The following is a 25,793-nucleotide window of genomic DNA, read 5'->3' on the forward strand; positions in this document are numbered from 1 at the left end:
TTGGCAGCAAGGAGGCTATTTCCAGACACTTCCACCCCTCTCTGGCCACGTCACCCCCTCCTTTAATTCATAAAGGTGCCCGGCGCCGGCTTCCCGGACACGTCGGCGGCGCAGGACTCACGCTCCGGCGGCGGAGAGGTCCTCGCGGCGGCGGCCCAGCGATTCGGCGCCTGGAGGCCCGGCACCGCGCGAGCCCGCGACCCAGCACCCAGCTCTCTGGCACCCAGCCACCACGCGACCCGGCATCGCACACTCCGGCACCCCGTAAGCCAGCACCCCGGGACCCCGCTCTCCGGCACCCCGGCGGCCGACCTCCGGGCCGACCCCCGACCAGCATGAGCGCAGCCACCCACTCGCCCATGGTGCAGATGGCGTCCGGCAACGGCGCCGCCGACCGCGACCCCTTGCCCCCCGGCTGGGAGATCAAGATCGACCCGCAGACCGGCTGGCCCTTCTTCGTGGACCACAACAGCCGCACCACGACGTGGAACGACCCGCGCGTGCCCCCCGAGGGCCCCAAGGTGAGCTGGACCCGCGCCCCTTCCCCGGCAGGCGGCCCCACCTCGATGACAGGCGGGGCCTCAGCGCCGGGGGTGAGCCACTGCCCGCGCCTAGGCCCCGGAGGTCGGCGGAGGACACCTCGGCGGACGCACAGCCGGCGGGTGACACCCCTCCCTGTCCTCCCCGGCGTCGCCCGGCCCCTCGAGCTCGTCCTGCCGCGTTCAGCGAGGCCCCTCTGGATCTGCCCTTGACAGGCGTCGGGGCGAGGGCGAGGGCGAGGCCCCGGAGGCGACAGTCCTCACCGCGCCGCATTTGGTTTTGGAGGACGGCGGTGGCTCGGGCCGCCTACACCGATTCGAGTCGAGAGGCAGGGGCGGGAGCTGGCCCCGGGCCTGGTGCGCGGAGGCCCAGCCAGGCCCGGCCGCAGGCGCCTCTGTCCGCCCGGCTTCTGTCCCCAGCTCCTCGCCCGGCGGACTGAGGGGCCGTTCGCATGCTTGGGTGGTGGTCTTGAGGACTTTGCCTCGTAAAGTTCTACAACTTGCTGAGGGGTCTTGTGACTTCACTCTCTCGTCTCCGAGACAGAGTGACTCAGGAGGTTGATGTAAATAAACAGATCCTTTTTTTTTCTTTCTGTTTTTAAAATTAAGATTCTATTATCGTGTGAAGTTGTTTTCAATAAGAGTGTGTTCTATTATGACTTCTTAAAAACAATATGCTCTTCTCCAGGCAGTTTTCTAAGCTAAATCCCTGAGAATGTCTCTCCTAGTTGCCGCTCGCCTTAAAACATTGCCTCACTGGAGAGAAAGCCAACGATTTTTCTTTTTGAATGGCATACATTCCCTTCCTTGCTATGGTATTAAAATATTTAGGATTTGTTTCCAGTACACAAATATAACCGAGTAGTAATACTCTGGTGAGGAGCCCTGGTGGCGCAGTGGTTTAAGTGCTTGGCTACAAACCGAAAGGTCTGCAGTTCCAACTCACCAGCCCGCTCCAGCGGAGAAGGATGTGTGGCAGTCTGCTTCTGTAAAGATTTACAGCCTTGGAAACCCTATGATACTGTTCTACTCTGTCCTATAGGGTCGCTGTGTAGAGTCAGTGATCGACTCCATGCCAGTGGGTTAATAGTCTGGTGAATACAGAAGTATGCCTTGTTTACATACATGCAAGGATATTTATTTCTCAACCCTTAAGAGCATGAAAATTTGCAAATATAAATTTGGAATGAGTCTGTTAACTTAAAAAATTGTAATTAATTGTGCCACTCTTGTAATTTTCTATAAATTTGAAAATTTTCAGAATAAAAGTTTTGGAGAAATAAATACACTTAGAGAAAGGGTAATTGTTAATACTGTCTGGGCAAAATAAAAGCAGTAAAAAGCTGGTAAATTATTTTGAAGATTTAAAAACTCACAAAGTTAAAAATGCTTTATAAATCGTTTTAGAAGAAAGACCTGAATTTTCCACCTTCAGTTGTGTGTAGTTTTTTGCTCAAAGATACTGATAAAACCCAATTGTGCATTCAGCAGTTCACATTTACAAGGAATTAATTGTATATTTATTTCTAAAAATTACTACACGAAGCTGTAATTAGTTGGAGTGGGCATAATTATATATACCTTTTCGTGTATCTGTTCAGCCCATTATTGGATTTTATGTCAAGCCAGTCCCTATGACTGCAGTCTGCATGGTTCTAGAAGATCTTTAGTATGCTATAAAGCTATTATTTTGAGGCCTACTTCCTATAGAGACAGACTCTGCCCACAGCCTTTGTTGTGAGGGAAGATCAAGTTTGAACATAATGCTGTGAGTGCAGTGTAAGACTCAGATCGCCAGCACTTTGTTTTCAATGTGATACTCACCCAGCTAGTTGGGATTGCCTGCCGCTTCCCTTCATGGACTCGCCCTGGGTGTGGATGGGTTAAGGCTGTGGTTTCATAAAAGCTTTTTTATGTTGTTGTTGGGGTGGGGGGAACAAGCTGAATTACTATTTAAAAAAAAAAAATAGAAAATAAGAGCTACTGAGTCAGAAGTCTGACAATGGAAACAGAATTTCAAAGTTGAAAGTTCCTGAAATAAAGATCGTTTAGTTCAGTCTCCTTATTTCACTGGTGAGGAAGCCCAGCGAGTTAGGGTAGGCTTCTCAAGGTCGCTGGTCACTGAGCTAATATAACAGCAAAGCGAGAACTATACCAAAAAGCCCCGGTTTCTAAGAACAAAACGAAATGGTTTACGGCCCTAATGAGAGAGAAGGTAGAAGTGACTTGAATTTTTATGAAGCTGTAAAGCATGAAAGTTAAATACTTGATTATCTTTGTGTCCTCCCATCCACCACCAAGTATAGGATTACCGACCTCTGTACTCTGGTTGCTTGGGATGGTGGTGACTGGGTGTGATTAACTCAAGAAAAGCACTGTTTACCAAATGAGCCGCTTGAGATTTGGCAGCAGCGTGGCACCAAAACATAAGGAGAAAACAAATGTTCAGTCCACTAGCTGTTTAGGTTTTTTTGCTTCTGATATACACAAAATATCTGGGTGAGTAATGCAGTTTCAGGAGACCCTGGGTGGTGCAACCGTTAATGCGCTCGGCTGTTAACAAAAAGGATGGTGGTTCGAGTCCACTCAGAGGTGCCTTAGAAGAAAGGCCTGGTGATCTACTTCCAAAAACTCAGCCATTGAAAACCCTAGGGAGCACCGTTTTGCTCTGACACACATGGGGTCACCATGAGTCAGAATTGACTCAACAGCAACTTTTTTTCTTTTTAAATTCAGTTTCACTTATATATGAATTTCACCTTAGAATTTCAGATTAAATACAATGGGCAATCCTTCAGTATTATTTTATATTAGAAATTGGTTTGTTAATGCACAGTGAGAAAAGGATCCTGGCATAAAGCAAAGGACGATTTTGGAGGAGCATCCTCACCTTGAAGAGGAAATGTGCTGAGCATCTATGGTTTGCAAATCCCTCCTTTTAGGAGGACTCCACTTCCGGATGTTTATGGTCTAACCGCGTTAGTAAAGGGATGGCTTTCATGAGGAGAAGAAAAAGATTGGAGCTTTTGTGCTTTATTTGCAGTCTTTTATACAGTGTCGTCTCACAGTTGACCCTCCTATTTTCCCTTGAAATGGTTAGAGCAACTCTTGTCCCCATTTTTACAGAGGAGGCAAGTGAAAGCGAGAGTCTTGTCCTTCACTGCAGAACCAGGAAGGCTGGAGGCAAAGACACTGGGCTTTATTTACCCAGCTCCACTCTAAGCTCTAGAAGCCCTGGTGGAGTAGTAGTCAAGAGCTACAGCTGCTAACCAAAAGGACTGCAGTTTGAATCCACCAGGTGCTCCTTGGAAACCCTGTGGTGTAGTTCTGCTCTGTCCTGTAGAGTCACTATGAGTTGGAATCAACTCGACGGCAACAGGTTAGGTTTATTTTTATTCTAAGCTCCCGAACTTCCCACCTGCAGTCTTCTGGATTTTGGTGTTCTACATACTTGGGCTTCCCACTAGTTTCCTGGCAAGTTCATACCAGCCCAGACCCCTGCCCAGTGGAGAGGTTGGCATTCGCTTTGGAGTCAGGAGATGCACAGTTCCTCACTGCTCCTTCACGGAACAGGCCACAGATGTTCCCTCACAACCTCTCAAGGACCCGACCCAGGCTGATCTAGCCCCGTGGATGTCGGAGGTCACCAGCCTGGCACTCTCCAGGGGAGCCTTTTACGAACACAGATTGTCAACTGCGTCAGCCACCCTGCCCCTGCATGTTGAATCCGAATCCCTCAGGGTGGGGCCCAGAAATCCATAAGTCAGAGAAGTTCCCTTGGGCTGATGATTCTGATTTGGCCAGACTGCCATTTGGGAGCCACTGATGGCTTGTGGTCCCATTTTGTAAGGGGGAGCTGCGACTCTTAGTGCACACCTGCGTGTGGGCCCTGGAATCCTTCACCAGTGGTGCCTGGTCCACATCTCACCTGCAGAGCCTTTATCTGAGCTCCATGTTCCTTCCTGGTGAAACCCTCCCCATGCCTGGTGTGTGATTCTGGGCTTCTGGGGGTGTGAGCGTGGGAGTGGTGTGGGAAGGGAGGGGACAGCAGCACGCAGAGTGGCAAGGTGGCAGTGCTGGGCATGGGGAAGTGGTCCGACTCAGGGCCGCCCCTGATCCAAGACCCTTGTAGAGCCCAGAAGAAGGGAGCCACAGTCGCATTGACCCTGCCGTCCCAGTGGAACCTCGCCATGATAATTTGACAGACTGTTTTCAGACACTGAGAGGTAGAAACAGTCTTCCATCAGAGGAAATTGGAAATGTTTTGAGTTCTAATTGAAGTAGAGAGACTCACTTATTCTGCTTCACGTTCAGAGAGAACCTCTTGAATTTTCTTAAAGATGAGATCATTTTGCCCTTTGCAGACCAATTGCAGGCTCTTGTGCCTCTTAGCAGAATCAGCAGTCAGGAAATGAGTGGCTGTGCTTGTCTTCCTGTTTCCAGTAAGATGCAGTTATAGGTGAGCCGTGATTTGTTGGGGGTGGGGGGGTGGGTAAGGAGAAGGCAGACGCCCCCGGAGTCCAGCTCATCCGAGACCTTCTTTGTCCCTCTAAAGAACAGCCTGTGCTTGGTGCCTGCAAGAACCAATTGCACCTCTGAGAACATCATTTGCCCCGTTTTGTAAAGATTTGCCCTTTAGGAGGGTGGTGGGCACACAGGAACTCTGGTGGTGGTTGACGTTAGCCGGGGCCGGGCAGGCTTAGCTGCTTGATGCTGTCAGGTCTGGTTGTGAGTCAGAAAGCTTTGTACCACCCGTGAGGCTTGATTAGTGCCGTCCTTGTTTCTGGAATGACACACAGTGGCCTTATATAAACCACTCTACATGTTTATTACTCTTATTAATATTAAAAAATGACGTTCTGATGTTTATCATTGAAAATAGAAACCATACATAATGTAAAGCTATTCTTTTCCCTTCAATTTTTTGCTGTTTTGATATTGCACTTTAAAAAATATTTAAGAGACCTTCAGTAGAAACAAGGGGTTCCTGGGTGGTGCAAATGATTAAGAGCTCAGCTGCTAACTGAAAGGTTGGATGTTTGAGTCCACCTAGAGGCGCCTCAGAAGAAAGGCTTGGTGATCTACTTTAGAAAAATCAGCCATTGAAACCCTATGGAGTACAGTTCTACTCTGACATACACAGGGTTGCGGTGAGTTGGAGTTGATTCAAGGGCAACTAGTTGTTTTTGGTTTTTTAAGTAGAAACACAGGGAGATTAAGACAGGCTGTGCTCACTAGGAACCTCCGATGACCCTCTAGTACTGATGAATTCTCCTTTCTTATTCCTGACTGCATTAGTCCCTAGCCTTTCCTGGCTCCCTGAATCAGGCCCACACCCCCATGACCCTCTTCTGCCCCAGAACTCGGACTCACGTTGTGCCTTTGCGGCTAGGCTCAAAATCCCCTCCTTTTGCAGATTCGGAAGTTGATCTCTCTCCCTCCTTTGATACTTGTGATACTCTGTGAGCTATCTGGTGTTATTAATTTTTCACGTATTTCTATTAAGACCTCTTTAGGGCCTTGGCAGCGTTTCAGGAAACCGGGCAGCTTGCAAAAGCATAATCAGAAAGAATTTCTCCAGGAAGGAATGAACCTTGTATTTTTTGTCTTTCAACATGTTTATATATATGTGCCAGACACTGGTGGGTGCTTTTACAAATCTTACATCTCTAAATCCTTGAGACAGCTTTCTGAGATAGGAACTACTAGCGTGTCTTATGCATGAGAAAACAGACTGGAAGAGGGAATGTGCCAGGCCTGAAGCCTAGCCACTGTGGCAGAACAGAAAGGCCATTGTGGCGGGGGTTAGCCCTACTGGCGTTCCTGAGGGTGTGACAGGTGGCTTGACCCTGTTGGGTCTGGCTGCTTCTTGAAACTCCTTCTTCCTCAGAGGTGCCCAGGCCCAGCCTCGGGTAACAGGCTGACCGGAATCCATCTTTGTACAGTTGGTCAGAAGTGTTCGCTCGTTCCCTGAGCCTGGACTCAGGCGTTCTGAAATTAGGATAAGGACCTGCGTCTTCACTCACTCCTCGTCCATCAGAGATTTACTGAGTACCTGCTCTGCGTAAGTCAACGTGTTAAATGCCATGTAGAGCATGACTGCCCGGTGCCACTCCCCACAAAACATTTCCTGCGTCTTTCTGGTTGAAGAAGGCTGTCCCTTGTCTGACCTCCACATTAATTTGAATCTTCCAGAAGTCAGTACTTTTCTGCTTTGCCTTGAGCTCACCTCCCTGTGAGGCTGAGAACTCCAGGGCAGGGTCTGAATCTGCCTCTTGGTGCCTGGCAAGGCGTAAACAAACAAACAAACAAAAAAGCTGTTGCCATCGAGACAGTCTGACTCATGGCGACCCTTTGTGTTTCAGAGTAGAACTGTGCTCTATAGGGTTTTTAATGGCTGTGATCTTATAGAAGTAGATCACCAGGACTTTCTTCTGTGGCACTGCTGGATGGATTCAAACTGCCAACCTTTCAGTTAGTAGCTGAGTGCAAACCATTTGCATCCCTAGGCCTACAAACTCAGTAGAAATTGAACGTGGGCCTGGGTTCAGAGTGCACAGGGCGGTAAAAGAAAAGCTACCCGTTTTGAGGCGCAAACTCATGACAAATATGCTTGTCACAGCGTGCCTTCTCTGGGTTCCTAAGGACTGAAGTGTTGAATGGTACGCAGCCTACCCTAGGCTCCCAAGTGTCCCCGGAAGGCTGTTCCTTTTTATATCATTTCTGAATGGCCTTTTCTCCCCAAAGGACTTCAGTATTAATCCCCAGAGTTCATCCCTACTGGTCTGGAGAAGATGTCTTTTGTTCCCACCGATGATACAGCATCCTCCGGCAGGCCTCAGGGAGTTTTGAGCCTGCAGCAGCCAGACGCCCTGTGCCATAGCTGCACAGAGAGCAGCGCCGGCTTGGCGGAAGGAGTCCCTTTATAATTTTTTTTTCTTGTGGCTGGCAGTAAAATCAGACACCACGTACATGATGCTTCTTCTGAACAGCCCCCAGGATTGCAGATTGCCTGCAGCCTGTGTCAGGAGCCCCGGCACAGCTCTGCCCCTGGTGAGCTGAGTGAAACTTCCCGTGGAGATGTCCTTGGCTTCCCATTAGAGAACAAACGTTTCCTATTTTGAAAAAACGTCCTCAGTATTCATGAAAATAGAGTTATAGTTTTTCTCACTTAGTTTTAAAATTCTTCTTGGACACTGAATGAATGAATGAATGAATGGTTTACAAATCGAAACCACCAGAAGAGAGGAAAGCACATGTAGCCATTTCCCTTTTTGAACTGTTGGATTAGTCCTGAGACCTGCACTCTCCGAGCAGGACAGGCTCTCCTGCCCAAGTTGAGCGGGACTTTCTCCCTCCGATCCCCTGGCTCTGACAGAGCCCCATGCGTGCTGCCTGTGGAGTCTTGGGGCTGTGGTGACTCAGAATCGAGCCAGGTGCCTCACTCTTGCCTGCCTGCCTGGCTGGGCCGATGACTCAGCACTGAGCGGTGGCTCTCTGACCCAGAGCACACTTGAACTGAATGTTCCAGGTCTGAGCCTCAGCCCAGCACGACTGGGCAAGATGAAATGCTTCCCTTCCTGCTGCGTTTTACCCCAGGAAGATGAGGGGTTGAGACACCAGCCACAAAGTTAGTATCTCACAGTGTACATGTGTGACAGGAATACCAAAAACGATAACATATACCTGACCTTAAAACAAAAAAAAACCCAAACCCATTGGCGTTGAGTTAATTCCAGCTCATAGTGACCCTATAGGACAGAGTAGAACTGCCCTATAGGGTTTCCAAGGAGCAGCTGGTGGATTCAAACTACTGACTTCGTGGTTAGCAGCTGAGCTCTTAACCACTGTGCCACCAGGGCCCTATAGGATTCTAGTGCCCTTAGATAAATCACTTCCCTGTGCCTCAATTTCCCCTTCTGTAAAATGGGCATAGCAACAGGACCTGTCAACAGGGTTGTGAGGATCAAGGGAGATGGTTCATAGAAGGCAAGTGATAGTCCAGGGCCCGGCCAGATGCGTGTGTGCCATCTGTGGAAATGTTTACAGCCTCGCTGTGAAGTAGGAGGGTGTTGGTGGATAGGTGTTTGGCCTTCCCGTGCAGTGGGCTGTTCTGGCTGTGCATGGGTTTTTTGCCTCCCAGGTAGGCCTGAAGTCTTATTTCTCAGAAGCAGGGTGTTCCCTTTACTTCCCTTGCGCCACATTTAGCTGACTCCCCCTAGACCAGGGACAGCCTTCAGTACACTCCCCCTGGGGTCCCTGTGCTCCTCCTTGGACAGGTAGTAACTTGGGACACAGTGCAGGGGTCAGATGGAGGCAGTTGGGCTCCGGGAGCCTCAACTAGCCCCACAGCCCCGTCTGCCAATGAACCTGTCCCAGCACTCGCCAGAGAGAGGACAGGTGGACCTGTGTTTCCTGCACGAAGCTCTGCGGAGCACTGCGTGTACCCTCAGTCCCTTGAGGGGAGGGCTGTCCCTCGGCTGTCTCTGTGGAGGCCAGAGGAGAGCGCCAGGCAGGACCTAGGTGTTCAGCCTGCATTGAGGCGAAGCCAGGCCATGTTAATGAGGGGCCAGTCATCTGTGGTTCTGGGCCCAGCACTCTGGGTCTTAAATGTCACCATGAATGGAAGGAAGGAGAGGGAGGAGTTTTCTTGTTGCCACTGCTCACTTGGAGAGGAAGATAGTTCTAATGGGGAGGAATGCTTTGAGAAACTGCTTAGGGTTGTTGTCGTGTGCTGTTGATTTGATTCTGACTCACAGCTACCCCATGTGAGGGTAGAACTGCCCCATAGGGTTTCCTAGGCTGCAGTCTTTGCAGAAGCAGATCACCAGGTCTTCTCCTGTACAGCGGCTGGTGGGTTTGAACTGCCAACCTTTTGGTTAGCAGCCAAGCGCTTAACCATTGCCCCACCAGGGCTCCTTCTGCTTATGGTAAGGAGGAGATTTCGCCCTAGGAATTCCCCCCACCCCCACCCCTACCCCAAGGGAATTATCATCCTGTGCCAGAGAGGGTCTGTAGTTGAAGAACTGGAGATTTTTTCTTGTTTTGGAAAATTGTATTTTGTACAAGTCTGGTAATGCCCTCCACACTGATACCCCCCAGACACTTGCATGGTTGGTGCCTGGTAGATGAAGTAGGTACTCGACTGGTCAGTGTTTTTGCTTTTCAGTATGAGACAAGTCCTTCAAAAACCCATGGAAAGGTGCCTGGTGAGGAGAGGCCCTTTTCCGGGCTCTTTATCTAAATTCAGACAGCTTGTTTCCTGATGTGGAAGTCTCAGGTACTTTTCCATCAGTGATGTGCAGCTCTAGACTCATTAAAGCTGGGGGCCCCACTCTTTTTCTCTGAAGAGGAAGTAGTAAGGAGTTTTTATATCCCTGAAGCAGTGAGTTCCTCCCCCTGGCTCTGCACTGATTCCCTGTGTGACCTTGAGCCCCATCCCAGTTCTCACATCTGCTCCTCGGGCTCCTGAGGAGGGCTCCAGGGGCGGGGGCTGTGGGGAGGCTGGGAGCTGACTGTGTCCCCAGCATATCCTCCAGTGGGGTACTGCCCTGTGTCAGTGAGGCAGCTGTGCCAGCCCCCTGGGGGTGGGGAGGTGCATTGAGGGTGTTGAGGAGAGCCAGCAGATGCTCTGTTCTGCACAGCCTGGCTTTTCTCCCCTAGGTCTCGGGGTGTGTGTGCAAGGACCCCGCCATGGGTTACTGTTCGCTCAGCACAGACAGTGCTGGCTGAGTTTTGATGCTCAGGTGAAGCTCTCTGACCGCAGGCCCCTTCAGCAGAGCACACTGACTGGGCCTGTTGGAGGGAGAGGGGGATTTGTAGTTTGGGACCCTTAGAGTTGTCTTTCTGGCATTTTTTGCTTCCAGACTCTGCAACTTCAGTCACAATTCTCAGCAGAGAAATTGGCACCCTGACTAGTTAGTGTTCTTAAAGGCTTTAATCCTTAGCTGCTCAGATAAAGGGGCTTCTGAGTCTAAGGGGCTCATCGCCAACTTGGTGAGAACTCAGCTTGGAGGAGGGAATTAGGCTTTGCAAACCGCAGGCCAGACCAACAGTCGCTCAGGAAAAGCTTTGTCCATCAAAAGCTGTTTGGAGGAATGAAGGAACTTGGCTGTGTAGAGCAGGGAAGGGTCTCAGATTACAGACTTTCTCTTGCCTTAGTTCACTTAAATCATGCAGAAATCCCTGGGACGGGTGGGCATCAGCGTTTTACAGCTGTGGAAACAGTCTTAGTAGCAAGGAGTCCTGTCCGAGGCCAGCTGGTGAGAGGCAGGGCTGGGATTGGAGCCCAGAGGGCCGACCTGCAGACCAGGCTTATGCTGGCCGGTCCCAGCTTGCCTGTGTATTTGCGGAGAGAAGCAACATTGAGTTTCACCTTTAAAAAAAGTTTAGGGACACCCATCTCATTAATCCCTGGATAAAATAACCCCACTATTTTTTTTTTTTTTTCCCAATAGCAGGCATATCAGATCAATCTCCAGTAACCATGGCTACTTATGGAGTCCGTGGTCAGCACAGACTCCTTTGTTACTTGGAAGTCTCAGGACAGAACTCCATTCCTCAGCTGTGCAGAAAATGGACTTTGGTGGGATATGGAAGTCAGTTTATTACTGAGTTTGTCCAGGGCCTATTCTGTGCCTAATCCAGCACTAGGGGTAGTGGGCAAGACCCTGTATCCCACTGCAGTGGGAACAGACACATTTTTGATAGTTTGCCTGTAGGGATGCAAATGGATATGTATAGACCAAATTGGCAATAACATTTCGTTCATTTATATGCCTGGTAATAACAAATGGAAAGTTTTGGTGGGATGTTGACGCTGAGCTCTCTGTCTGTGCTTTAGAAGGAAGTTTTTCTTTTGTTTCCTGCCTGGTAGAAATGAGACAGGCCATTTAGTCTTAACCCAGGTCCTGGCTGGATGAGGAGTTCCAGAATCCCTATCTCCTTCCATCTTTTTTCTTTGTTTCAGACGTTTCGAAGTGTCATTAGTTTATAAGTCAACACTTGGCCCAGTGACAGCTCTTCTGGCCTAAAAACCCAGTTAATAAAATCTGTGCCCTACTTCAGGGCCGCTGTGCTGTTGAGCCAGAAGTGCTCTGGGGCAACCCTAAAGAGGTAGCTTTGTTGCTACCACCCTTCATTGAGACCAGAGCTCTGGGGGCTCACTGAGAGGCCCCTCAGTGTACAGGGCACCAGTTGCGGGTGGGTGGATCCAGGCAAACCCTATCTTTGAAAGCAGCGGAGGTTGTGCAATGCTCCCAGCACAGCGGTTGGCATCTACCTAGCGAGTACCCAAGCACTGTGGTTCCAGCCAGCTTCGGAGCCACAAGGACTCCTTCCAGGCTCAGCAGCTGCCCCTTCACTTGGAACGTGAAACTTTGGGGCACTTGGAGTTCCAGCGATTTCTAATTTGGTTTAATTGAATGCAGTTAAGAGTGGTCGCTTTTAGATTTCCCTGACATTCATTTTTCCTTGTTTTTGAGCTTCATGTAGATGTTTAGAGCTAGAGAGGAGCCCTGGTGGAGCAGTGGTTAAGCGCTCACCTGCTAACTGTAGTTCTAACCCACCAGTTGCTCCACGGGAGAAAGATGTGACAGTCTGCTTCTGTAAAGATTACAGCCTTGAAAATCCTACGGGTAGTTCTCCTCTGTCTTGTAGGATCACTATGAGTCAGACTTGACTTACAGCAATGGGATTTAGAGCTAGAAGGGACCTTGGAGATAGAGCCATGAATGTCAGAGCTGGAAGGAGCTTTCGGTCAGTGTTTCTCAGGGCAGTCTTGGCTGGGCTCTGCCGCACACTTACTGAATCAGACGTTCCTGGGCGTTTTTTTTTCCTTTTCCTTTTTTTTTTAAATTGTACTTCAGGTGAAGGTTTACAGAACAAATAGTTTCTCATTAAACAGTCAGCACACATATTGTTTTATGACATTGGTTAACAACCCCACGACATGTCAACCCTCTCCCTTCTCGACCTTTTTTTGGTGAAAAGATACATAGCCAAAGAGACACCATTTCAAAAATTTCTACGTGCACAGTTCAGTGACATCAATTCCGTTCTTCCAGTTGTGCTGCTATTCTCACTTTAGATGAAGGTTTACAGAACAAAACAGTTTCTCATTAAACAGTTAGTACACATGTTGTCCTGGACATTTTAAAACATCCCCCAGAGTGCTTCTGATGCCCCGTAGAGTTTGAGAGCTACTGCTTTTCAGAACATTTCTGGGCCTCCCCCTCACTTTGCAGCTGCGGAAACTAAGGTTTCTGTTACACAGCAAGTTAGAAGCAGATTCAGGATTCGGACCCAAATGCTATGTCCTCCCACGTCTCCTAGCTGTCCTCTTAGCGCCCGTGTTGTTGGTATTGAGACCAGTATCAAAGTTCAGACATACTCTTGGGCAGACAAGCCCAACTACTCACACGGAACCTGATCCCAGGCTTTCTCTAATAATAATTACAACAATAGTAATAACAATATCTTGTGTTTCCAAAAACCAAACCTGTCGAGTCGATTCCAACTCATAGCAACCCTAAAGGACAGAGTAGAACTGCCCCACAGGGTTTCCGAGGAGCAGCTGGTGGATTTGAACTGCTGACCTTTTGGTTAGCAGCCAGGCTCTTAACTGCTGCTCCACCAGGGCTCCATCTTGTACTTAGGAGGGTGAATGTTGCCTCACCTGGAGTAATTTTTCGCTGCTTTTTATCCTGGCCATCTCATCAAGTTGTTTGGTGCACTGAAACATGCCTCGGAGGATTTTAATGCAGAGCACAAGCAAGTGGGAAGGATTAACCAAGTCGTTTTGTAAATTAATATAGTAAGATAAGCAGTGAGAATTAGGAGTCTGGTCCCTGGGCTTCGATTTCCTCATTGGACTTTGTATATGTGTATTCCTGATGCCTTTACTCAAAGAGAAGACAATGAGCTGAGCTGCATGGGAAGACAATCCCTGTATGCTATCACCACTCCTTCAGAAGCTGCCCAGGCAGGCTGTGGTGAAGTGGTGAGGACTGACATCTGTGAGCTCTGTCACTGTGACTGCGCCCCATCCCTATCACAGGATCACATGGGGCCCCTGGAGAAGACAAACTGATGAGGCAGGCTCAACACACTGGTCCCAGGTCCACACTGAAGTCAGGATTGGGCACGTAGGGAGTCTTAACCTGAAAGGTGCATGCTGTCACCAGTAGGCTTTTTCTGGACTTGTGCTTGAACTTGAGGACACTCCTGGTGGAACTGGAGAGACATATTTCAGTCATGTTCTAGGGGAAGCATAAATTTTAAACTATTTTTTCTTTTAAAAAGTTGTATCTTTTTTTTTTTTTTCCTACTAGAACATGATGAAAACACCATAGGAGATAAGAAGAGCAATTTAACTCTTTCAGATGGTACTTTTTAGAAAGTAATGAGTTAGTTAAAAGGGAAGTGTGAATGACTGCATTTGCTGTTGGCAGGACTGTTAATGAGAGCAGGGTAGAAACATTAGAAGGTGGCATCAGAATTCTAAACACAGACCTTATTGTGACCGAGAATTTCATTTTTGGTTTAAATGATTCATTTATGTTAAAATCTACTGTTGCCATCTAGTCGATTCTGACTCATAGCGACCCTATAGGACAGAGTCGAACTGCTCTATAGTGTTTCCAAGGCTGGAATCTTTATGGAAGCAGACTGCCACATCTTTCTTCCATGGAGCAGCTGGTGGGTTCGAACCACCGGCCTTTTGGTTAGCAGCCAAGCGCCTTAACTACTGTGCCACCAGGGCTCCTTATTCATTTACATACACATGTTTAATTTTCAATTCTTTGAAGCTGACGTGGCTTTTTATTCACCTAAAGCAGTATTTTTCAAAGCAGAGCCCCACCTAAGTGGAAGAGGGGCTGGTGCTTCTTTCAGATGTGAAGCTTGTGAAGAAACACCCAGTGTTTTCTTAAATGGCACAAGTGGGTCATTAATTCACATGGAACCAGGAGTCTAGATATCAGGACTGTCCAAAAAGCAGTCTCCAGGCCTCTCTCACCACCCCTGCCTTCCCAGCTTGTGCCAGTGGGCAGCATCATTGATCAGTTGACCCCAAGCTCAAGTCTGAGTCTTCCTGGAGGTCTCCTCCCTTGTCCTGCCAGCCACAGAAGCATTTCCATCCCCGCGCCCCACTCTTGTCTTCCTGGGCCACCCCTTCTTTCCATCTCCTCTGCCCCTGCTTCACCCTCATGCCCCACCTCTCATCACGGACTTCTTCCCTCATTTCCTAATGCTTCCTAGCTTCCTCTCTTAGTCCCTCCTGTCTTCCTGAGGCATCTCTTACAGTGATAGCAACTCGGGGTACTGGATGCTGGTCCTCATTTCCGGCTTGGCCCTCTGTGCCGTCAGCCGTATCTTCTCCTTTAGCTCAGCATTCATCTTCCAGCTGCTGCTGTGACATCGCCACGCCTGCCTGCCGTGACCACATCCTTTCCCCCACAGACCCAAACCCAGCACTTCTTTCAAGACCCAGCTAGAATATTTGCTCCAGGAAGCAGTCTCTACTGCCACTGTCCCTTAGGCCAACAGGCTTCCTTCTTTCCTCCCTCTCTGCCTCCCTCCCTGACTCTTAATTGAGGTACAAATACATTCAGTGAGGTGCATAACTCTTGGCAGGCTGGTTCTAGTGACTTCTGGATCCAGGGAGCTTCCCCCAGGAGGAGCCAAGCCTCAGCCAGGCCGTCTCAGGATTCCAGGCGCAGGGAGGGTCGGAGTGGAGGCACCTCCAGCAGCCGGCTGCGAGGGCCGGCCCTGCGCCATCTTCCTGATTGCTGGTGTGTTTGAGTCCATCGTTGCGGCCGTGGTGTCAACTCACCCTGTTAGTTTCTCTCGCTTTCGTTAGCCTTCCACTTTACCAAACATGATGTCCTTTTCTAGTGGCTGCCTTTCCTAATGACAAGTTCACAGTAAGTGAGGTATACACCCTTATTACCACCACCCAGAAAAAGATAGAGAACATTTCCATCACCTCAGAAGGTTCTTCAGGACCCTTCCCAGTCATCACCGTTACCTCCAGGGGCAGCTGCCATTGTGACTTCTGTCACCCTCAGTTAGTTTTGTCTCTCAGTTCTGATTTCTTTGACACTCTGGGTCCAAATAGCACAATCTCGTGTGTCTTTAGGGAGGGAACTAGCATATTTGGGAGCCTGTTGGGTGTCCCTTTGATGTGCTCTCATAACACCTCACAAGAGTCCCTCAGGGTGGGTGTTGCTGCTCCATTTGTTAGATAAGGAAATTAATGCCCACAGAGGTTCAGGGAATTTTCCAAGATCACAGAACTGTCACTTGTTGTTAGGTGCCAGGGAGTTGGTTCCGACACATGGGGGCCCTGTGTACAGCAGAACGGAAACTGCCTGGTCCTGCGCCATTCTCACAATCGTTGCTGTGTTTGAGCCCATTATTGCAGCCGCTGTGTCAGTCCATCTCATGGAGGGTCTTCCTTTTTTTCACTGACCCTCTACCAAGCATGATGTCCTTCTCCAGGGACTGATTCCTCCTGATAACATGTCCAAAGTATGTGAGACAAAGTCTTGCCATCCTTCTAAGGAGCATTCTGGCTGTACTTCTTAGACTAGAGGTAGAAACCAAACTTGGGTCCCATCTAGTTCCAGAGCCCATGCGTCTCCCCCTGCCACAGGGTCTGCCATGCTCTCCAGGTAATTTCACTTTTTTCTATTTGTTTCATGCATCCTTAAATTATCCTGTGAGCCCCTTGACGGCAGCGAACGTGCCTTGCTTGTTGGGTAGCCCCATAGTACTCTGCAAAGCTGTGGTAGAACATTCACCCAGGAGGCAGGTGCGGATGAGGCCTTGCTAACTGCTGGGCTCCGTGGAGTGTTCAGATGGCGTGAGACTTTTGTGCGTGGCTGAGAAGAAACGATAAGCTCCGTGCAGCCAGAAAGATGACGTCCCAGGACTTGTGTAGGCCCCCGATTCAGGCTGGATGGAAGGGGCTCTGTGGATGGATCAAATGTCCAGGAGGCATGTCCTGGCTCCACACCGGAGCAGAGCGTTTCTCCTGCCTCTCCCTGGCTCCCTTGCAGAGCCTGTCTTACAGCAGGAATCCGGTCCTGAGTGTGAGGCCTGGTCCCACTCCCTGCTCTTGGGTGACCTGAGAGTCAAGCAGGCTAAAATAATGCCACTGTCCTGAGCACGTGAGGATTCTAATCTGAGAGTGCCTGTCTGCTGATGTCCCCAAGGACACGGTGACACCCTTGCCTTTCCTGTGTGCTGGAGAGCTGCTCCCCGGGTGGGGTCTCAGCAGGAGAGAAGCAGTTGATGGGCCGGAAAAGGCTGAATCCCAGGTCAGCCACCTGGTGCCCATGGCTGCACACAGATGTAGGAGCACACTGCAAAATTAAAACGTTCCATCAGGCAAAATGCAAATCAGCCCTCAGTGTCTTTCCTTACTTTCAACTGATTTTGCAGCAGTAGATACTATACCCCGCAGCTTGTTTGCAGTTCAGAGTAATGCCTCCTTAAGGAAGGATCACTCTCCTTAATAGTTGACCTACTTGGACATGCATAAGTAACACGAATCAACAGCTCCCCTCCTCTGACCAGACCACATGCCACCCAGTCAGCTCTGACTCATGGCGACCCCGTGCATGTCAGAGTAGAACTGTGCTCCATAGGGTTTTCGGTGGCTAGTTTTTCCAAAGTAGATCACCGGGCCTTTCTTCCAGGGCACCTCTGGGTGGACTTGAACCTCCAACCTTTCAGTTAGCAGTCAAGCACATTAGCTGTTGCACCACGCAGGGACTCACTCCTCTGGAAAGGGACCTTTACCGCTGAGAGATAGTTAGGACCCATGTTGCCCTGCCTCTGCTTGGCAACAAATGACATTGCCTGGTGAGTGACTGGCCAGCCATGTTGTCTAAAATAAGATCTTTTCCTGCAGTGCATCTGGAACTTGGCCTTCTCAAGGGTCCCAAAATAGCCAGGCCACTGAAAGGAGAACTTCCTGAGAGCACACGAGAAGGTCCCCAACCACACCTCGCCCCAGCAGGCCTTGTTGGCATCGCGGACTGGCACAGTTAACCCCGGCCATGTTCCCGTCCTGCGTGGCTTCTGCATTCCTGTGTCTCCCTTTCTTGTAGCTTGTTCTGGAACTATTCCTTAGGGGTAGCCTGCCCCCCACCCCACCCCTTCTCTGCCAGGATTTCCAAACTGTGTTCTGTGTTTGGGTCCGGTACACACACACCGTTGTCAGGAAGCTTGCGGACCTTATCTGGAAGCAGAGAAGCTTGCTGTAATGTGGTTTGGTGGTGGTGGTGTGCAGCTGGGTTGCTCCCCTAGGACAGAGGAGTACTGCCTCGTCCTCGCTTCTGTTAGCGGCTCTGCTACATGTACTGCCGCCCGAAGGTCACCCAGAAGAGAAACCTGTCTTACCAGTTTGGGAAACTGGGACTGCCCTTGTGCTCAACAGATAGCTTGGCACAGCCTGCTTGCTCTCGATGCCCCTGGTCCTTAAACTACTGGTCCTGAAGCAGCCTCTGTAGGGCAGGGGGCGTTAGGGGCTGTGGGGCAGCCAGGCTCCCTGGGCGCAGGTGTCCTGGCTGACCCCTGGGAACCAGATCCCTCTGTGGAAGGTCAGAGCGCTCAGCACCACGCTCTGCTTCCTCTTCGGGGGGTTTCCTTCCCAGTTCCTAAACGGTCTGTGCTTCTCTCTTTATTTTAGGGAACTCCGGCCTCTGCAAATGGCCCTTCCCGGGAAGGCTCCAGGCTGCTGCCCGTTAAGGAAGGCCACCCTGTGTACCCCCAGCTCCGACCCGGCTACATTCCTATCCCTGTCGTCCACGAAGGCGCGGAGAGCCGGCACCCTTTCCGCACCTATCCCCAGCCTGGGCCGCAGCGTTTCCGAACCGAGGCAGCAGCGGCCACGGCTCCTCAGAGGTCGCAGTCCCCTCTGCGGGGTGTAGTGGAAGCCGCCCAGCCAGATAAACAGTCTGGACAGGCAGCAGCAGCTGTGGCAGCCCAGCCCCTAGCCGCCCACAGACCTGAGGTAAGGAGAGGCCTGGCTCGCGGGCCTCTGCAGGGTGGCCTGGGAGCGTGAGCTGCCTGCCTCTGAGCCTGGGCCCTGGCCCTCGTGCAATACCCCAGCCGGGCACTTGTGAAACGCAGGGGGTCTGGGCCGGGCCTGTGGCATCAGACATCACTCGGCAAAGACACTCAACAGCCCTGTGTTGTCCCCCCAGCGTTTCACAGGTGTGCTTTTCAGCTGGCGGGATGGGAGTCACATGGCCTCTTTGTAATTAAAGGCACTGGGGCTCAGAGGGTAAGTTTCTTGGTCCAGATGCGAAGAGGTGAGAGTGGGAGGACTGGAAGCCTGGCCTCTGGCTCCTTCTCCGTTGCTCCTTGTTCATGCCGGGCTTTCTACTTCCAGAAAAACGGAGACAGCTGTGTATTATTATTTCGTTCATCTTAGTACATGTGGATGAGTGTTAACTGCTTGGAACTACATTGATATAAAAACGAGACACATGGTTGCCCTCAAGTTCCTCACAGTGACCCACAGCTTACAAGGAAACCCAAAATCGAGAGGCAGGAAGGCAGCTGCTTTAAGATGGGATTTGAAGCCTGAAGCCAAGCGCCTCGTGGCGGGTTGATGGATGCGGGCACTAGTGTATCTGTATAGCTTCAGTGCCTGCTTGGGTGTGAAAAATTACGGTAACACAGGCTACCGGCAGTGGGGGCTCTTTCCCGTATGAGAGAACCAGTGCCCACCACTTGCCATGGAGTCAACTCTGATTCACGGCGACCCCATGTGTTTCAGAGTGGAACTGTGCTCCATAGGATTTTCAGTGGCTGATTTTTCAGAAGTAGATCACCAGGCCTTTCTTCCAAGGTGCCTCTAGGTGGACTTGAACCTCCAAACTTCCGGTTTAGCAGCCAAGCGCATTTGCACCACCCAGACACTCCTTTCTTGGAGAAGCAGTACCTATATTTGTAATGTTTTTATTGTAAAAATCAAAAATGACACATCAGTCAGTGATACATCAGAGAAATTTGAGCATATTTAAGCTAGCAGGGCCCTTTGAAGCCAGCCAGGGAAGCCCCCTCCTCGGCTTCTAGGTGGAGAGAAAGTCGTCCAGAGGGGAAGGCCTGCCCTGGGCCACACGGGCTGCAGCTTCCAGGGGCTCAGTGGCATTCTCTGTGGGCTAGCAGAGGTGGGTCAGGAGAGACGGCAGGAAATGCCATCATGAAATGCGTCAGGACCTGAACTAAGGCATGTGCACAGACTGTTCATCTTCAGAACAGCCCTGGAGGGGTGGGAGGGACTCTTTCCCGCATTTTCCTGATGAGAAAGCTGAGGCTCAGGAAGCTACTAAGAACTTGAATCCAGGCCTCTTGACTCCAGAACTTCCAGTCGTAACATTCTGAAAACTAACATGTGTACAGGTGGCAGGGCTTATGAAATGTGTTGCCATGAGCAAATACATATGGAAGACCCCCGTCTGTGGTCAGGATGCAGGGCAGGGCCACTGTTCATGGGGCCATGCCCTCTTACCATGAGCAGATACAAACAGAAGCCCCTGTCTGTGGTCGGAGCACATGGCAGGGGCACTGCTCATGGGGCCATGGCCTCTCCCTTTCTATCTTGCAGCAATCCCAGTCTCCAGCGGCCTCGGACTGCTCGTCCTCATCCTCCTCGGCCAGCCTGCCCTCATCCTCCAGCAGGAGCAGCCTGGGCAGTCACCAACTGCCCCGGGGCTACATTCCCATCCCTGTGATCCACGAGCAGAACGTTGCCCGGCCCACAGCCCAACCCTCCCTCCACCAAGCCCAGAAGACCCACTACCCGGCTCAACAGGGCGAATACCAGACCCACCAGCCTGTGTTCCACAAGATCCAGGGGGACGACTGGGAGCCCCGGCCCCTGCGGGCAGTGTCCCCGTTCAGATCCCCCGCCCGGGGTGCATCAAGCCGCGAGGGCTCACCAGCCAGAAGTAGCACCCCAGTGCACTCGCCCTCGCCTGTCCGGGTGCACTCTGTCGTCGACAGGCCTCAGGTATGGAAAGCTAGTCGTCAGCAGACGTGCCAAGACGGCCATCTCTGCTGGGGCTGAGAGCTCTCAGCAGGTGCCCTGGGTCCCCCGTCAGAACTGCCGGAGATAAGAGTCCAGAAACTGCTGGTCACCCTCAGAAACGTAGGACAAGGGCTGTGAGACCTCAGCACTTTCTGCAGCTTTTGCCTGGCTGATCCTTTCTCACTTGATGCCTTAGGGCCAGACCTCCAGCCACCAAATGGACAACAGCTGGCAAGCCTCAGCTGTCACTCACACACTTGAGACCTAGGGCTCCTTATTGCCCACCCTGCCTGCCTTTCAGGGCCCTCCAAAACTCCAGAAACTGGAGTTGGAAGAATCGTGCAAAGTCCCATATCCCCTTCAGCCAGATTCACTGTTGGTTAACATTTTTCTATATTGCTTTGTCATTTCTTCTCTCACTCTTTTATACATATATACACAGTTTTGGGAAACCCTGGTGGTGTAGTGGTTAAGACCTGCGTCTGCTAACCAAAAAGTCGGCAGTCTGAATCCACCAGGTGCTCCTTGGAAACCCTGTGGGGCAGTTCTGCTCTGTCCTATAGGGTCGCTATGAGTTGAAATCGACTCAGCGGCAAAGGGTTTGGTTTTTGTTTGGTTTATACACAGTTTGAGAGTTACAGATATCATACCCCTTGACTCTAAATAGTTCAGCAAGTATTTCCTAAGAAGAAAACATTGTCATTCATAACCACAGGAGAATAATCAGATTCAAGAAATTTACCATTAGTACCATACTGTTAAACCGCACAGTCCATATTCAGATCTCCTTTACAGCAATCCCCGCGACCCCCATTCCAGGATCTAATCCGGGATCACAAGCACCACATGTGGATGTCATTTCACTTTAGTCTCCTTTAACCTGGAACAGTTGCTCGGCCTTTCTTTGCTCTATGACCTTGACTTTTTTAAGAGTACAGACCATAGTATACCCTCTCATAAGGATTTCCAAAGTCAGTTCTTCTGCAGCCATTGTTTTTAAAACCCAAAGAGGGGTGTGTGATTTGTTTATGAGTGGTAAGGGCCAATGTTGAGGACATCTGGGCTGGCCAAGGAGACTTGATGGAGGTGGCTGGTGCTGAGTCAGCAAAGTGTCACACCAGATCCGTGCTTGGTCTCAGTAATCCTGGGAAAGAATCAGCCGTTTATAGAGCCCCCAAAATTTGCCCACGTAACTGGGGAAACAGTACTTCATCTTACTTTCACCCCCTTTACATGGTCCATCGTGCCCTCCGTTCATAGCCTATTCAAAGATCCCTTTTTGCAGGCTTGCAAGGATTTGACCTAACTAAACGTCATAGAAGAATGTAGTATTTTAAGTGGGGAATGTTTTAGAAGTGACATAGTCTAACTCTTACTTCCCAGTTGATGAAATTAGGGTGTCTGAGATGTTTGAAGGCTTTTTAGATGTGCGCATATATGCTCAAAGAGCCAAGATCACTCTGTTTTAAGCACAGTTCATTTAAGAATACGTGGCCCTAGCTTACAGTCCTATCAAAGAATCTCGGCCTGCACCAGGAAGTCGGCGCAAAGATGCTACATCATAGCTGAGCATTAGCTCTGGCACAGATGTGCTGAAGCAGAGTTCTTAGAGGGTTAACTATTTTGAGCATCTTGCTCATTCTTGGAAAATACATCAGTCTGGGCAGAAACCACGAGGCTGTCACAGGTTTAAAAAAAACCATGCTGCTGCTACTTGTTGTCGAGTTGATTCTGACTCATGGCGGCCCCATGTGTGCAGGGTAGAACCGTGCTTCACAGTTTTCAAGGCTGTGACCTTTCAGAGACATTACCAGGCCTGTCTTCTGAGGCGCCTCTGGGTGGATTCAAACTGCCAACCTTTTGGCTGGTAGTGGAGCGCTTAAGCAAAGTTTGTGCCACCTAGGAACTTCATTAAAAAAATCATAGGTTTAAAAAGATGATGCCTTTGATGAAACAGGAGATAAGAAGGTTATACCCTGCACAGAGATGGTCCCCACGGGCAAAGAAGGGGAACAAGTGGCACGTGCTCCATAGCTCCTTACCTGAGAGTAGGAATCCCCCAGTACTTTGTCTGAGGCTGTGAGGACTCAACTAGCTCCGCATCGGCATGAGGTTTTGGAATTTTCATTTTTGAGAATTGTGTTGGTGTTCTTTTGTTGCTGTAAGAATACTTTCTACAGAGAAATTCCATGAGAGGTAACAGACCGAGGTCATAAATGGAAGCATAACGGTAGTTTAGACACATACATGGTTAATATCATTTTTTTATTTTATAAAATTATTACCTGACTTAGAAAATCTCTTTGATACTGTTAAACTTTAAAAAAAAAAAAAAATTGTCAGTTTTGTTTCTCACCGGTACTAGGTGTAAACAGCTGCCTCTGACTCCGAGTTATTAAAACACATCTCTGTGTCCTTTGTCCTTCTCAGCAGCCAGTGGCCCATCGAGAATCTTTCCCTATTCCCCCACCTGAAAACAAACCAGAAAGTAAGCCAGGCGCCGCTGGACCAGATCTCGCTCCAGGGCACATCCCAATTCAGGTGATCGTGAAGGAGGCGGATGCTAAGCCTGTTTCCCAGAAGCCCCCACCACCCTCGGAGAAGGTGGAAGTCAAGGTTGCCTCTCTCTCTGCTCCAGTTCCTTGTCCTCCCAGCCCTGGCCCTTCTGCTGTCCCCTCGGCCCCTAAGGATGTGGCTGCAGAAGAGAAGGCAGCCCCTAGTCCTGCCCCGACAGAAGCTGTACCCACAAAAGCAGGAGACGCCGAGCCGCCCCCAAAACATCCAGGTGTGCTGAAAGTAGAAGCCATCCTGGAGAAGGTTCAGGGGCTGGAGCAAGCTGTAGACAACTTCGAAGGCAAGAAGACTGACAAAAAGTACCTGATGATAGAAGAGTATTTGACCAAAGAACTACTGGCCCTGGATTCTGTGGATCCTGAAGGACGAGCTGATGTGCGCCAGGCCAGGAGAGACGGCGTCAGGAAGGTTCAGACCATCCTGGAAAAACTTGAACAGAAAGCCATAGATGTCCCAGGTCAGGTGCAGGTTTATGAACTCCAGCCCAGCTCCCTTGAAGGCGATCGGCCGCTGCAGGAAATCATGGAGATGGGTACCATGGCCACAGACAAGAAAAGTGCCGGAAATGAAGGCGAGCCCCAAACTGAAACACAGCAGCCAGAAGCCAAAGAAGCAGCAGCTCCAGACCCCGCCAGCACGACAGAAACAGCTGGTAACCCAGCAGCACCGTAGTCCCCGCTAAATAAAATCAGGCCCAAAGACTTGGAATTGTGTGCTTAGGGAGCTTTAAGTTGCATGAGTTTCAGGACTTGAGATCAGTTGGTTTTTATTCTTTGTAGCCGCTTGGTACGCAGTAACAACGTGGGTGGAGGCAAGCACACTAATAAAAGGGCTAAGAGGAAAATTACGCTTTGCTTCTCTATCCTTATTCTGTACAAAGGAAGTTGCTTGTTGTTTCAAAGCTTAACCCCATCATCACTTGTTGTTTGGGGCTCTCTCTGTACATTAGCACCACATGTTAGCCATAGCTGTGAGCTGTCTTCTGTAGCTCTGGACTGAAGGAGTGTTTTTAAGAGTGGATGGGAGTCAATTTTCCCTTCCCATTAGGTACCAAATCCATTCTTCAGAAATGTTGCCATTTGAGTGGGATGATTTTCTTCATCTCATAGTTCATAGACCTGACTTTAGATAGAAGAGAATGTTTAAGGAACCATAGGAATATCTGTATGTTGGATGACTTTAATTCTACATTCGAAAAAAGAAAAATAAAGTATTAACATAACTGAACGTATTCTTGGTGGCTTCCGGGTTGTCTGTCACTGGTCTCAGTCAGAATAAATGGTAGGCATGTTGACAAGCCTGCCTTGGGATTCCCAGCGTCTCTACTGGCCCTGTTCCGGAGAGAACGGGTCTCAGTCATTTTTCTGTCTCAGGTTCCGCTTGGAACCTGGGCCTGTGAACTCAGGTGACAGCACTGTGCCCACCACACCCTTCCAGACTGCCCCACCCAGTGGCCACCAAGCCACTTGGGCAGCATCTCTGCCCACCCAGCCTCGGCCCACCCTCAGGCTACACCAAGGGGCTAAGATTGTTCAAAAGTGCCCAGGGAAGTGAGTTCCCGGAATTGCCCAGGGCTCTGTGGGAGTCTTGGATCATCTTTATTGACACCTGAGTCACCAGACCAGCAGCACCAGGTTATCTTCTCAGATCGGGTTCCTAGAAGCCACTCGGGTTAGGGACCAGCTGCACACAGAAGCCACTGGGTAAAAGAAGATCCTTCTTCTTGGCCACTGCTTTTTAAAAGCTTGAGAAGGACCACAGCCCTAGAATTTGGAGAGGTGCTAGATTTTCTTTAACCACTTGACAAATCTGAAAATGAAAGGAAGTGTAAGACGGGCCTGAGACCTTGGAACTTCCAGTGAGCATCCTAACTTAAGAGTACTGAGCTGAATTCTCATGACTGTATTGAGTTTAATGTTGGTGCCTGACGATGCCGCACAAAAATACACACTGGTGTACTTGCCACCCTTAGCTTGCTGAGAAACGTTGACGTCATTCAGATGGGAGTGCGCCAGCATCATTCCTGGGTGAACTCATTTGGGGAGTACAAGCTGACTGCTAAAGACATGCCACTGATTCTAGAAACTCAAACATGTAAATGGGAAAAAGCTACCGTACTATTTTTAAAATGAACAGTAGATAAAGAATGTGACCATTTCTCTTTGGGATTTGGGTGTCTATTCTTCATGGCCTGAAAACAACATTAAGGCTCCTTCAGTGGTTACTGAATTGACATTTTTTATCACTCAGCATCATCAATAAGTAGCTGTTTCATGTAGTTAAAGAGTGTTTTCAGTCATCAAATTACATGAGACATGGACATCAGAACAGGAATTACTTGGCCTGTCTGTTGGTGGCCCCTGGGCCTTGCACGGGGGCAAGAGGTTGGCACTGAGCCGGCTGCAAGTTCTTGCTAACACAACTACCTTGACCCCGTGCAGGAGTCAGGGGACATGTCTATTGAGTATCTGCCAAATAGCTGAGGGTTTTGGCTTTCTAATCATCCCAATACCCTCTGGAGAATATCATATTTAGAGCACAGACTTGAATCACACCTGGGTTCAAATCCAGCTTCACCACGATAGCTTTGTGGCACTGGACAAGTTACATAGTCTTTTTCCCTCCCTGGAGAA

The 25,793-nt window shown here is 49.8% G+C and overlaps 1 protein-coding gene across 1 annotated transcript; it reads left to right on the top strand.

The window, feature by feature from the left end:
- The first annotated feature begins 335 nt into the window (after positions 1-335).
- Positions 336-25,431, top strand: BAG3 (BAG cochaperone 3). The gene is made up of 4 exons (XM_004374897.2): positions 336-521; positions 18,238-18,561; positions 20,164-20,568; positions 23,017-25,431. The coding sequence occupies exons 1-4, from the start codon at positions 336-338 to the stop codon at positions 23,830-23,832; spliced, it is 1,731 nt and encodes a 576-aa protein (XP_004374954.1). The 3' UTR covers positions 23,833-25,431.
- Positions 25,432-25,793: the final 362 nt, after the last annotated feature.

The sequence above is a fragment of the Trichechus manatus genome, unplaced genomic scaffold, assembly GCF_000243295.1.
Source record: "Trichechus manatus latirostris isolate Lorelei unplaced genomic scaffold, TriManLat1.0 scaffold00031, whole genome shotgun sequence".
Classification (NCBI taxonomy): Eukaryota; Metazoa; Chordata; class Mammalia; order Sirenia; family Trichechidae; genus Trichechus; species Trichechus manatus.

Coding starts and splice junctions, on each gene's coding strand:
- BAG3 (XM_004374897.2), top strand. CDS start 336: ATGAGCGCAGCCACCCACTCGCCCATGGTGCAGATGGCGTCCGGCAAC. Junction 522..18,237: donor TGCCCCCCGAGGGCCCCAAG/GTGAGCTGGACC, acceptor TCTTTATTTTAG/GGAACTCCGGCCTCTGCAAA. Junction 18,562..20,163: donor TAGCCGCCCACAGACCTGAG/GTAAGGAGAGGC, acceptor TCTATCTTGCAG/CAATCCCAGTCTCCAGCGGC.